This window comes from Bombina bombina, chromosome 3 (assembly GCF_027579735.1).
Source record: "Bombina bombina isolate aBomBom1 chromosome 3, aBomBom1.pri, whole genome shotgun sequence".
Classification (NCBI taxonomy): Eukaryota; Metazoa; Chordata; class Amphibia; order Anura; family Bombinatoridae; genus Bombina; species Bombina bombina.
Window position 1 is genome coordinate 308893022 of NC_069501.1, and position 14965 is coordinate 308907986.

Consider the following 14965-nt stretch of genomic DNA (forward strand, 5'->3'; position numbering starts at 1 on the left):
AAGCAGCGTCCTAACGCTGCTTTTTAATGCCCGCTGCTATTACGAGTCTTGCAGGTATAGGTGTACCGCACACTTTTTTGGCCTTACCGCAAATCAACTTACCTAAATTTCGTAAAGCCTTTTTTCTATGGGACTTCCATAGCGCTGGTATTACGAGTTTGTCCTGGGAGGCCAAAAAGTGATCGGTACACCCTCTACCGCCAAGATTCGGAACGCATTTTAAAGTCAGTAGTTATGAGTTTTACGCTACAATGCTGTAGCATAAAACTCATAACTAAAGTGCTAAAAAGTACACTAACAACCATAAACTACCTATTAACTCCTAAACTGAGGCCCTCCCGCATCGCAAACACTTAAATACAATTATTAACCACCTAATCTGCGCTCCCGACATCGCCGCCACTATAATAAACATATTAACCCCTAAACTGCCGCACTCCCGCCTTGCAAACACTAGTTAAATAATATTAACCCCTAATATCGCCGCCACCTACATTATACCTATTAACCCCTAATCTGCTGCCCCCAACATCGCCTCCACCTACCTACATTTATTAACCCCTAATCTGCCGTCCCCAACGTCCCCGCCACTATTCTAAATGTATTAACTCTTTAAACCTAAGTCTAACCCTAACCCTAACAACCCCTAACTTAAATATAATATAAATAAATCTAAATACAAATTACTATCATTACCTAAATTATTCCTATTTAAAACTAAATACTTACCTATAAAATAAACCCTAAGCTAGCTACAATATAACTAATAGTTACATTGTAGCTAGCTTAGGGTTTATTTTTATTTTACAGACAAGTTTGTATTAATTTTAACTAGGTAGAATAGTTACTAAATAGTTATTAACTATTTAATAACCACCTAGCTAAAATAAATACAAATTTACCTGTAAAATAAAACCTAACCTAAGTTACAATAACACCTAACACTACACTACAATTAAATAAATTCCCTACATTAAATACAATTAAATAAATTAAATAAAATTAGCTAAATTACAAAAAACCCCCACTAAATTACAAAAAATAAAAAACAAATTACAAGATCTTTAAACTAATTACACCTAATATAATAGCCCTATTAATATAAAAAAGCCCACCCAAAATAAAAAAAAACCCTAGCCTAAACTAAACTACCAATAGCCCTTAAAAGGGCAGTTTAAGGGGCTTGCCCCAAAGAAATCAGCTCTTTCACCTGTAAAAAAAAAAAAATACAAACAACCCCTCCAACAGTAAAACCCACCACCCACACAACCAACCCCCCAAATAAAAGCCTAACTAAAAAAAACTAAGCTCCCCATTGCCCTGAAAAGGGCATTTGGATGGGCATTGCCCTTAAAAGGGCATTTAGCTCTACTGCAGCCCAAACCCTAACCTAAAAAATAAACCCACCCAATACACCCTTAAAAATTCCTAACACTAACCCCCGAAGATTCACTTACCAGGAGGTCTTCATCCAAGCAGCAAGATGTCCTCAACGAAGCCGGCAGAAGTGGTCCTCAGGACGGGCATTTTCTATCTTCATCCTTCCAAAGCGGAACGGCTCCATCTTCAAGACATCCGGCGCGGAGCATACTCTTCTTTCGATGGCTAACAACGAATAAAGGTTCCTTTAAATGACATAATCCAAGATGGCGTCCCTTGGATTCCGATTGGCTGATAGAATTCTATCAGCCAATCGGAATTAAGGTTGAAAAAATCCTATTGGCTGATCCAATCAGCCAATAGGATTGAGCTGGCATTCTATTGGCTGTTCCAATCAAAAATTCCACCTTGGGATGTAGCTCGCCAACAGGCAGCAAAAATGGGCCTCCGCCCTCTGAACTATATTGGATACCTCTGTCATCGCTAAGGAACACCTCGTTCCTCCCTGATGATTGATGGAAGCCACTGATGTCATTTTGATTGACTGGAACCTAATAAACTGGGACGAGGGTAAACGAGGCCAGGCCAGAAGAACCTTGTAGATCGCTCGCAGCTCCAGAATGTTTAAAGGAAGAACCGACTCTAGATGAGTCCAAACTCCCTGAGCCCTTAGGGAGCCCCAGACTACTCCCCACCCTAGAAGGCAGGTGTCGGTTGTCACAATCACTCAAGATGGGCTGCAGAAGCAGGATCCGTGGGAGAGATAATCCAGAGACAACCACCATTAAAGAAAATCCCTTGTTTCCTGCTCCAGTAGTATTCGAGGAGACACATCTGTATAATCTCTGATATATTGCCTGAGCATGCTTAACTGCATAGATCTGAGATGGAACCGAGCAAAATGGATGATGTCCATTGCCGCCACCATTAGCCCAATTACCTCCATGCACTGAGCCACTGAAGGCCGAGGAGTGGACTGAATGACTAGACAAGTATTGATAACCTCTGAGTTCCTGACATTTTGTCAGAAAAATCTTCATTGATATGGGATCTATTAAGGTTCCCAAGAAAGTTACCCTCGTGCTTGGGACTAAGGAACTCTTTTCCAAATTTACCTTCCACCTGTGAGACCACAGGAAGGATAACGCCATGTCCAAGTGGAATCTTGCTAGCTGTAAGGAAGAGACACGGACTGGAAGCATTTGTCCAGAAAGGCCAACCGTAGAACTTGGGAATGGCACATGATGGTACGCGTCCTTTAAATCCACTGATGCCCTAAATAGACGCTCTTGGATCAAGGAAAGAATGGAATGAATAGCTTCAATCTAGAAGGACGGTATACTAAGAAAATCTGTTTAGACTCTTTGGATTTAAAAAGTGGTCTGAAGGTTCCCTCTTTTTTGGGAACCACAAACCGATTGGTATAAAAAACCCAGACTCTGGAACAATCACTCCAAGGTCTGAGATGTCTCCTACACAGTGTAAGAACACCTCTCCTTTTGACTGATCTGCATATAGTCGTGAAAGCAGAAACCTGCCTCTGGGAAGAAAAACATTTGAACTCTAATTTGAATCCCTGGAACACTATTTACTATTGCCCAGGGATTCTGAACATCTCTAACCCAAGCCTGGGTCTGCCCCCTACAAGATCCGATCCAGGATCGGGGCATGTCCTTCATGCTGTCTTTGATTCAACAGCAGGCTATTAGGATCTATTTATATATATATATTTTTTTAATTTTTTTTGTAAATATCAAAAGAATTATGTCCGTCAAGCTAGATTCCCACAAGGTCTTCCCCTTGTAAGGAATCACAAAAAGCGTACACGTAGAGCATGCATCCGTAGAACAAGGCTCTAACCATAAAGTTCTGTGAGCTGGAACAGAGAAACCTGAAACCTATGCTCCCAATTTGATAACATGAAGGGTCAAATTAAAAGCCTTTATCCTATCCTGGATTTTACCTAGGGGAGTTCCCGACTTACCAATATGTCACACTAGTGACGGTACTACAGCTGGTAGTCATTGAAAACTCTATTTAATTTTAGTCCGTAGAATCTCTGAAAATTTCACTATCCACAAAGGCAATAGTAGTTCTCTTAGCTAAGCTGGAAACTACTCCTTCCACCTTAGGGAATGTTAGCCCAGCCTCCTTAGCTGAGTCAGCTATGGGAAACATCTTTGTAAATATAGGGAATGCGGTCTTTTCCATTCCTTATAACTTACTGGACGCACTAGGATAGCATACCCCGGTACTGTCGGAGTTGCCCCGGGTCCTAAAGTAACAAACGGAAGTGCCTCAGGATAAAATAATGTCTAAGAATTCTCTCTCAGATAATCCCGAAGTATCTTCCTCTTTCAGGTAACAGGGAAGAACCATTCAGAATAGTAACTACTGAATCAAACAATTTTCTATTGTAAATGATTGAGACTAATTCCTCTAGTAATGCTTTCTACCTCATGGGAAGAACATATAATGTATGAAATTCAGAATAACTCCGGGTGGAGTTGAAAAGGAAGCGCAGGGCACTGCATGTGGGCCATAAAGTTTAGTGGGACACTATAGGAGAAATTTGTGGCATAGATTGACCATTGTCAACAGACTCCTAAACAGCAAAGGCCTTAGAAGGAGTAGGTTCAGAAAAAAATGATTTTTTTTTATAAAAATTGACACATAAAAAAACGTTACTGTCTCTTTAATTTTTAAAAAGTAACTCATCTTGTGTGTGTTCTTGTTCCATCCTAAATCACAAAGTAACAGTAAACAGCTGAAATTCTGTTAATAAAAATTAACAGATAAAAAACGTTACTGTCCCTTTAAATTTCTTTTTGCACGCAGGAATGAGGTAGCAATCCAATAATGAAGCACCTACTTACACCCCAGATATTTTGCTGAGGTGTCCATTTAAATGCAATAAGACTCATTTATCTCAGTTTGATGACAGACAAAGACATATTAAACTGTTTATTTCTTTGTATAAATGATACGATAAAAAACATAAGTAAGTCTGAAACGCTGTACTTCTCACAGCGCTGGCTGGACCCGCATTGAGAGGGAAAAAACACTAATTGAGGTGGAAAACGCAATCTAACACAGCCACAACGTAGCTCTGCCCCTCGTGGGTGTGAGAATACTCCATTACCCGGCACTTTCTTTATGCCTATGCCTTAAGCTAGGGGAAGGTGCGGCCAAAAAATGGCGCCAAAGGTAACTCCGCCCAACGTGGGTGTATCACTAAACATTCTCCCGGTCACCATTAATATCTATAGAGAGGCTACCGGGAGCTAACTGAACCACACTATTATGTATACAGCCACACTTAGTTTCCCCAGCTAAAAAATGTACTGTCACAGGAACCCTGCTACCGCAAGTAAGGTAGCGTTAGCCCAAGTGAGAGACTCAAACAATTATCCTGAGTCATAAAACTGTGTCCCAAGTGATTGAGGGCCCCACAATATGCCCTTAGTTCCCCCAGTGTGCTAAAAATGTGCTGCCACAGGACCCCTGCTACCGCAAGTAAGGTAGCGTTAAAACCCAAGTGAGAGACTCAAACAATTATATCCTGAGTCTTATTACTGTGTCCCAAGTGATTGAGAACCCCACAATACACACTTAGTTCCCCCAGTGTGCTAAAAATGTGCTGCCACAGGACCCCTGCTACCGCAAGTAAGGTAGCGTTATAGCCCAAGAGAGAGACTCAAACAATTATATCCTGAGTCTTATTACTGTGTCCCAAGTGATTGAGGACCCCACAATACACACTTAGTTCCCCCAGTGTGCTAAAATGTGCTGTCACAGGACCTCTGCTACCGCAGTAAGGTAGCGTTATAGCCCTTATAGGAATAGGAGGAATGTCCCAATAAAGTGCTCCACTTCCCCTGAGCTCTCCCAGACCCAGAATAAAAAGTTAGCACTTACCTTTAAAATCTGCCCGACAGCAGGGCAGCTCAGCAGGTTTATGAGGTCCTCTCCCTTACATAGCCCTGTGAAAAAAGGATAGAGCCTGAGTAATCTTACTTAAGCCATCCGAGTTAGGGCAGCATCAGTATGGGAGGCGCAGTGAGAATTATGTCCCACAAGTTCCCATTGCTCTAAAGCCACCAAAAGCTCTACTGAAGAGACTTATCTGGACTACAGCTACACCCTAGAACAAAGCAGCACTCTCTGGCACTACTTTAAAAATAATAAACTCTTGATTGAAGAATCTTTAACTAACACCTCACTTTACCTCTTCCTATCACTAACGTAGGCAAAGAGAAGGACTGGAGTGGGAGGGAAGGGAGGAGCTATTTAACAGCTCTGCTGTGAGGCTCTTTGCCTCCTCCTGCTGACCAGGAGGTGAATATCCCATTAGTAATTATGATGATCCGTGGACTCATCGTGTCATAAAAAAGAAAAACCTACACGTCTCACACATATAAGTGCCTGCCAATGCCAAATAAAATCCTTCCCAAATGATATGTCCCAATAAAAACTGCAGTAAAACATTTCTTAGTGCAAGTCTCCAAACCTAGAAGACAAAAGCACTTACTTGCAGTCTAGCCGTCCGGCAGGAGGCCAGCTTACAATGTGTGAAAGGACACATACTCCTTACAGAAACCTGTAGAAAAAGAAAGAACAGAGTAAACCTACTCCGGCTTTCTATACCATGGGCAGCAAATACGTTAGAAAACCAAGCAAGGACTACCTTACAACTTTCTATCTGCTTTAAAGTCACCACTACTCTACTAAAGAGATTGACGTGGACTACAGCTATACCCAAAAATCTTGCTTGTAGCAAAAAGAAATCCAATTTTCTTCAGACACCAAACTTCACCTCATCCATTGACCGAGGCAAAAAGAATGACTGGGGATTATGGGAAGTGGAGTGAAACTTAACAGCTTTGCTGTGGTGCTCTTTGCCTCCTCCTGCTGGCCAGGAGTGATATTCCCGCTAGTAATTGATGACGTTGTGGACTCTCCATATCTTGGGAAAGAAATATAGTTTGTTGGTTGTCACTGCTTTCCTTTTTTCATTGTGCCATTTGCAGCTGTCACCCATATGAGTTTTTGACTTGGCTACTATAAAAAACAAAACCAAACTATTTTTTGTACTTATATAATTTAAAACACAACATTTTGCAGCAGATGTACCATACAATATAGGTGTGTATTTCAGTTCCTGCAATGTAGATTTTAATGGCAAGTGAAATTATTAAAGACTAGATATTTTTATCCAGGTCTATGAAACTTTATGGTCCAATGAGGCACTTAAAAATAATTGAACTGGCTGAAAAATATATTGTGTATCTTTGAGAAGTATCTATATTAATAAAGTGTGTAGAGAAATGACAGATATATAAATTTAAACCAACCCTAGATGTGTCCTCAGTGCAGTCTTCTCGTGATGATCCAACAGATCTTGTCAATGTTCGATGCTGTACCTGAGGTGATAACAACTGCAAACTGTTGGCCCTTGTTGCCATTCCTTGTCCAACAGTCAGTCCTGGGTCTGTACCCTTCACTCGTACCCTGTCACGACTAACATACATAGAGTGCCGATGAGGCCGCTGCTGAGAGGAAAAAGGGCTAGTGTAACCTAAGCCATACGAAAATGATTCATGAGGGGCTGAAAGGGAGTGGGAGTGACCATCTGACTGATCTGGTAGTTTCAGTTCCTCCATTGTCCTGGAATGTCTTGTAGTTGGTCTTCTAGATTCCAAAGTCCCTTCTTTCCGATTAGTCCTCCCAGAAGGGCTCAACATAGTTCTATTATCACTGTGTCTGGGGGCAGCAGGACTGGTTGGTGAATTTAAGTCATGGCAACTTGATGGAAAATATCTATTGTTAGGCTCCAATATCTGGCCTCTAGCTTCACTAAGGTTGCCCACTGACTTAGAGTCTGTCAAGACACCGTGAGTTTTTGAATAGTTCATATATGAGCTACTTTTCTTTGAGGATTGGGGGATGGTGTCAATGTAGCTGTGACGAGCATGCTTTTCACTTGGTTGTAAGCTTCCTGTTTTACTTGTGTCCATAAATGAATGTCGAGAACGTGAACTTTTTACATATTTGCTACCTGATCCATCAGTGGCCTTTTGCTCAGGACTAAAATCAAATTCATTCTTTGACTTTGATTCCTTTGGGCTAAGAAGATGTGGTAAATTGTTATTGGCTGTATCCTTGTTACCAGATCCAATTTGGTTACTTTTTTTCGTGTGGACTGTTGGACTGTGAGCTCCAGGATGAGCTCCATTTATGAAAGTTTCATTTGGTGGATGAGCATCTTCACTGCGTTTTGGTCCCACAGGAAGAGATTGCACATCTTTACTGTTCGATCGGTGATGTGGCTGAAGAGATGTGCTTTTGCTGGACGGTTTTCTACTGCGAGGAAAAAAACATAAAACATTAGTATTATTTACATTGCTTTAAGGAACACTGTACTCAAATATATTTCCCAGATCCATATCAAAGAACAGCCTTTAAAAATGTAAGCATTTTTTGTCTTAGAATATGAAGTAAAAGCTGTTTGAATTTAAACTAATATACACGTGTGAATTGTGCACTTATTGCCAATGCTCATTGGCTTATAAATTAATCCTACTAGCAATAAATATTAACAGGAAGTACCTCTTAGCCAATGAGCACTAGTATGCAGTACACAAGTGACACAGCTGCACTAGCCTCATATTGATAAGAGAATTGTTTTTGAGTAAAGAGTCTCTTTTGACTGGCGCGAGGGAGCATAAAATGCTGTTATTTTTACAATTTGGGGGGCTGCTATCACAAATGATGAAAGCCAACAAACTAAGGCAGAAGATAAATGTGTTGTTTAAACACTTTGTTTACTGTTCAATTACGTTCCTTGATTTATGCATACAAAAGTAAGGAATCATCTTGGAAGAAAATATATTTATCAGCAGGCCGGCTACAAATAAAGCTTTTACACTACAGTCCAGACACACCTGAGGAAGTGGGAGGAACCCAGAAACATGTCATGAGGATTGTCTAACCTGGCCAGCCAAGCAGTTTTATTGTCTTTCCACATAGTGCTCTTCTGTAGTGATTGTTAAAAGCCAAGTGTTTTGACCCACTGTTTTTTATTTGATACATGTATTTGAATTATTGTACACAATTTTTGTGACTCCTCTTTTTTTTAAATTAAAAAAAAAACAAAACAATTTTATTTAAACTGTTCCTTGTCTTTGGCGCTGTCAATATTTGAACATCTTTAAATTTATATATATATATTTATTTACAATATTAAAAGATTAAACATAATCATTGAGCAAACATGTCCAGTATACTTAGTAAGCCCATTAATGGCATTCAGATTGTTTAACACTTATCAGGATGTATTTGGATTACAAAAGGTTAATTTTACATATGAAATTATTTTGCTTAAACGTCGTACAAAGGGATCAATCCAAACACCTGTAATGTCATATTTAGAGGTAAAAGATGAGAATTGTGTTAGTCATTTTCAGTTTGGATTCCTAGTTTTGGTCCCAATAATAAAACCTAACAAAGATAAGAATATTTTTAAGCAGTTTTTCAGTTGAAAACTTGTTTGTCGCTAAGGCCTTTTAGCATCCAAATCCATTTATGATTGTGATCACTTGAAAAACATGCTGCCTATATCGTCAGAAACTAAAACCTTGATATCTGAAGCCAATATCTGAAAGATTGTGATCAAGGCCAATATTTGGTAAGACAGCTCAGCTGCACAGTTTAATAATATTTTAAGACACACATCAATTACTAAATTTTAAGCTCATTTATTCTTACTGAATTTTCTGATTTGTTCTCACTTTGCTGAAAAGATATGTTATGGAAATTTCATACAAAAATGAGAATCATGTTAAATAAATGAAAAATGATTACCTGCTCGATGAGTTGCTTTCAGAATGGTGAGGTTTCCTTTTAGATGACCTGGAAGGAGAGCTCCCGCCTCTATCTAGGAGTCTCTGAGTCTGAAAAGCAGGGTGATTTAAGCTCTGTTCGGTCAGGTATCTTTCAGATGGATTCAGCTTCAGTAAATTCTAGACAAAGCAGATTCCATCCTTAGTTACTTATTATTAGGTCTCTGGAAGAAGACATCTTAACGTAGCAGAGTAGTAAAACTAATCGTGCAACATTTAACAGAAAAGGCATAAATAGAATTTTTTTTTAAATATTATTGGTAAATAGAGATATTAATACAGGGAAAATACCCTGCCTGATATTCAGAGCAAGTTTTGAAGCAACCAAATTGGGATGTTTCTATTTTTGGGTGGTTTTCTTCAACAGGTTTTTTTAATTTCAATATTTTTTTCTTTCCGTGACTTATCTTAAGGGTTGTGTCTAGAGATATAACAAAGAAGAAATCTTTAATTAGACTAAAAATAAAATGATGTATTATGCATATACAAGTACTTTTAGACTAATGTCTGACTCTATTTCCTCCATGTTTGTATTCTTGCTTGCTTTTTGAATAGCATGAACTGCAAGCTTGTATATTCTGCAGCAACATTTCACGCATCTGCATAAGATGCATATTTTGACACAATCTTTCCACAGTTTGATCTGCAAGCAGAACATGTTTAGAGAATACACCAGATGCCCAAACAATACCCCTGTTCAGCTCACTAGCAGAGACAGGAAATATAATTTTACAATAAGAAAAATAACACGCTTTGAATTTTGTATTGTAAATACGAATTTCAAGGTGTTTTTGCGTGTGCAGTTTCATTTAATTACAAATTCTACTGTGCACCTTAAATTAGTTTTATTTACATTTTTCCATAAAATACAATTTTTGCAGAATGATTTTGTACAATATTTAATGCGATAAAAATAAACTAAGTAAAGTAAAACATTTTTTTTATTTTAATATTTCATTTTTTTTGTGTCTTGATTTTTAAATGACATTTTTTGTGAACCCTTTTGTAAAGCATGCATCCCCTTCACATACTTAAAAGAAGGGAAATGCCACTTTGCAATACCCACTGTTCTCAAGGTAAAAACTGACTTTAGAGAAGTATGACAGGGGCTTAATAATACTGGTGAGATATCTTATTGAATTTCACAAGCTCAGAGAGCTTTACAGAATCTGGTCCTAAGAGAGACCAAGGCCTTATATTTCAAATAATAAGGTAAATATATTTTATGCATGAAATAAAACTGCATCTAGATGTAACTACGATGTGTTGTTTCAACCATATTTTCCAATATTTTTTTGTGAAAAAAGAGAGTACACATCAGTAAAAAATAAATAAAAACATGAGCACAATAGTAAATTGTTACAAATATCTGTAATCTTAAAGTTGTGGTGACAACCTAACGATAATTCATGCTTGTTCATTTCCTGATATCATTGAGCCTGATAGACATCTTCCATGTTCTACTTTCTCAAATATCAATATCAAATAGATTAAAATGAACACTGTTTAAGTAGAATCATCTCTTTGCTAAAGACAGACCGAATATAGGATCAGAAGTTTAAAAAGTGAAAAAATGCTGCATTGCTTTAATCAGACCAATCTTTAACGATTATTTTCATATAAATGGAAGTTGTATATTTTAAATTCCTAAAAATGTATTGCAGCAACTCAATCTTCACTTACTAATTCAGTCTTTAAATAAATTATACAAACATTTCAATTCTAAAGCAGTGTTCAAAAATCCATTTGGTTAAATTGTTGATTTAAATGACATGAATTATTTTAGTCCACACAAAAAGTATATTAGCATGCACCCAAGTCTTCTAGGTTGGTTGAAACAATACCCAGAGGCCAGAGGTATATTACAATTCTACATGACTCCATACCTTCATAAGGTCAAGCAAAACGCTGCTTATGATTCCCAGGTATCGCCTTTCCAAAGACTGAGGATGGTTAACAGCAGGAAACTGAAAAAAAAGAGGCATAATTAAAATGTGTAATACATTTAAAACAATATAGAGTATACACAGTATCAAACACCATGCAATATACCTGTAGGATCAGAGCATTTTTGAAGACTCCTGCAAAAAACATTAAGTCCTAATTTTTGTCTTTTTTTAAAAAAATTTTTAAAGAAGTAATATCATCTCTGGAGGTATACATAGATCATTATTTCTTTAGGAAAATGTTGTCTAACAAGGTTTTCTGATTCTAGCAGCCATTTGTATAAAGGATTAATTTGTAGAAATATGCTTGCCAACGGACCAGTTTTTTTCCAGAACAGTGTTTGGTTTTGGCCTGTTCCATGGAATAATAATTGTTCCAGGAGTCTGTCCTATATTGTAAAAAATCCCCTAATGAGGTGTGGGCTTGATATGGATTTTACTGTTAAAATCAGGAACAAGGCCTTTGTTGGTCATATACAGAGCTGGCCCACCCATTAGGTTAAACTAGGCAGCTAGTTCTTAGGGGTGCTTCAAGCCTAGGGCTTTTTGCTTCTGCTAACAAGTCAATCACATGTTGAAAATATATAGACCTTGAACAATGGATTTTGGAGTAAATGCATTTTAAGTTATAAATATATTTTATTAGATACTCTGGCATTTTAAATCGTTATTGTCCAGGCCAGTGAACTAAATTAACTAGAATCACCTAGGCATGTGAAACCCTTGGGTTGGCCCTAGTCAAATGCATGTGTGTGTAATTTTTGTATTGTTTTTGTTTTTCTCACGTGCATATTTTGGGAATTTACAATTTAGAGCTCCAAGGGGAAGGGTGTAAATTCAGACAGTCAAAATACCAATTCTACAAGAAGAAATAAATAAGAGAACAAAAAAAGGCAGGCATATGAGGGCATAACCACAAGCAATCAAAGTGTCTTTTTAGATTTTATTAGGTTTTGGTGAAAGGTAAGAATTATGCAACTATTTAAATGGCTTGATGTGAAAGTGGCTAGGATCCTATACATTCTTAGTGCACAGTCATATTGCAATTATATCCTTCAAGGAAACAATAAATGATCTCTTGTGCTGTGAACCCTGCCTGGCTTTGTAACGACAGGGCTAGCTAAATGTTATAGCTGGTTTGCGATTTTAATACTCCATATATCGACTTAATGGTATTTTTGTGCAAAAATAAAGATTACATTTTCTTACAAGAATTCTGATCTTTCAAAAAACTATAGACATAAAAAGAAAACGCTTTATCCAGTCCTCACCAGCTAAGAACCAAACGGCTAGATTACGAGTTGTGCGTTAAGGTAAAAAAAGCAGCATTAAGGAGGTCCTAACGCTGCTTTTTAACACCCGCTGGTATTACGAGTCTTGAAGGTTTAGGGTCACCGTACACTTCTTTGGCCTTACCGCAAAACGACGCAAAAAGTCTTTTTTCTATGGGACTTCTATAGCGCTGATATTACAAGTCTGTCCTGGGAGGCCAAAAAGTGAGCGGTACACCCTCCCCGTCAAGAGTCCTAACACATTTAAAAGTCAGTAGTTATGAGTTTTATGGTACAACACCGTAACATAAAACTCATAACTAAAGTGCTAAAAAGTACACTAACACCCATAAACTACCTATTATCCCCTAAACCGAGGCCCTCCCGCATCGCAAATACTAAATTAAAATTTTTAACACCTAATCTGACGCTCCGGACACCGCCGCCACCGACATTATATTTATGAACCCCTTATCTGCTGACCCCAACATCGCCGCCACCTACATTATATTTATTAACCCCTAATCTGCCGCCCCCAATGTCACCGCCACCTACCTACACTTATTAACCCCTAATCTGCCGCCTAAATACCTATAAAATAAACACTAAGCTAGATACAATATAACTAATAGTTACATTGTAGCTAGCTTAAGGTTTATTTTTATTTTACAGGCAACTTTGTATTTATTTTAACTAGGTAGTATAGTTAAATAGTTATTAACCATTTAATAACTACCTAGTTAAAATAAAGACAAATTTACCTGTAAAATAAAACCTAACATAAGTAACACTAAAACCTAACACTACACTATAATTAAATTAAATAAAATTACCTAAATTAAATTAGTACAAAAAAAACAAAACTCTAAATTACAGAAAATAATAAACAAATTACAGAAATTTAAACTAATTACACCTAATCTAATAGCCCTATTAAAATAAAAAAAATAACAAAAAACCCTAGCCTAAACTAAACTACCAATAGCCCTTAAAAAGGCCTTTTTGCGGGGCATTGCCCCAAAGTAATCAGCTCTTTTACCTGTAAAAAAAATATACAAACAACCCCCCCAACAGTAAAACCCACCACCCACACAACCAACCCCCCAAATAAAATACTAGCTAAAAAAACCTAAGCTCCTCATTGCCCTGAAAAGGGCATTTGGATGGGCATTGCCCTTAAAAGGGCAGTTAGCTCTTTTGCAAGCCCAAACCCCTAATCTAAAAGATAAACCCACCCAATGCACCCTTAAAAAAACATAATTTATGCTTACCTGATAAATTTATTTCTCTTGTAGTGTATCCAGTCCACGGATCATCCATTACTTTGGAATATATTCTCCTTCCCAACAGGAAGCTGCAAGAGTCCACCCACAGCAAAGCTGCTATATAGCTCCTCCCCTAACTGCCATATTCAGTCATTCGACCGAAAACATGCAGAGAAAGGAAAAACCATAGGGTGCAGTGGTGACTGTAGTTCAAATGAAAAAATTACCTGCCTTAAAGTGACAGGGCGGGCCGTGGACTGGATACACTACAAGAGAAATACATTTATCAGGTAAGCATAAATTATGTTTTCTCTTGTTAAGTGTATCCAGTCCACGGATCATCCATTACTTATGGAATCCCAATACCAAAGCTAAAGTACACGGATGATGGGAGGGACAAGGCAGGTACTTAAACGGAAGTTACCACTGCCTGTAAAAAACCCTTTCTCCCAAAAATAGCCTCCGAAGAAGCAAGGTATCAAATTTGTTAAATTTGAAAAGTATGAAGCGCAGACCAAGACTCCGTCTTGTAAATCTGTTAAACAGAAGCCACATTTAAAAAAGGCCCAAGTGAAAACCACAGCTCTAGTAGAATGAGCTGTAATCCCTTCAGGAGGCTGCTGTCCAGCAGTCTCATAAGCTAAATGAATTATGCTTTTTAACCAAAAAGACAGAGAGGCTGCTGAAGTCTTTTGACCTCTCCTCTGTCCAGAATAGACAACAAACAAGGTGAACGTTTGATGAAAACTGTAGTAGCTTGTAAGTAAAACTTTAAAGCACAAACCACGTCCAATATTGTGTAATAGACGTTCCTTCTTTGAGGAAGGATTAGGATACAAGCATGGAACAACTATCTCTTGAGTGATGTACTTGTTAGATACCACCTTAGGAAAAAACCCAGGTTGGTACGCAGGACTACCTTATCCGTACGAAGGACCAGATAAGGAGAATCACATTGTAACACAGATAACTTGGAGACTCTACGAGTCGAGGAATTAGCTACCCAAAAGGAACTTTCCAAGATAAAGATTGATATCTATGGAACAAAAAAGGTTCAAACGGAACTTCTTGAAGAACCTTAAGAATCAGGTTTAAACTCCATGGCGGAGCAACAGTTTTAAACACAGGCTTGGATCTAACCAAAGCCTGACCAAATGCCTGAACGTCTAGAATACCTGCCAGACGCTTGTGCAAAAAAATAG

The 14965-nt window shown here is 38.0% G+C and overlaps 1 protein-coding gene across 11 annotated transcripts in view; it reads right to left on the reverse strand.

Annotated features, from left to right (window-relative positions):
• Positions 1 to 14965, reverse strand: part of CDKL5 (cyclin dependent kinase like 5) — a 1071204-nt gene that overhangs the window by 124356 nt on the left and 931883 nt on the right. For 10 of the 11 annotated variants that reach the window (XM_053706410.1, XM_053706408.1, XM_053706409.1 and 7 more), the window contains 3 exons: positions 11168 to 11248; positions 9244 to 9401; positions 6735 to 7743 (listed from right to left, as the gene is read on the reverse strand). In XM_053706410.1, the coding sequence (XP_053562385.1) occupies positions 6735 to 7743; positions 9244 to 9401; positions 11168 to 11248 (1248 nt within the window). The remainder of the gene's footprint in view (positions 1 to 6734; positions 7744 to 9243; positions 9402 to 11167; positions 11249 to 14965) is intronic. The other variant, XM_053706416.1, reaches the window with a different exon arrangement.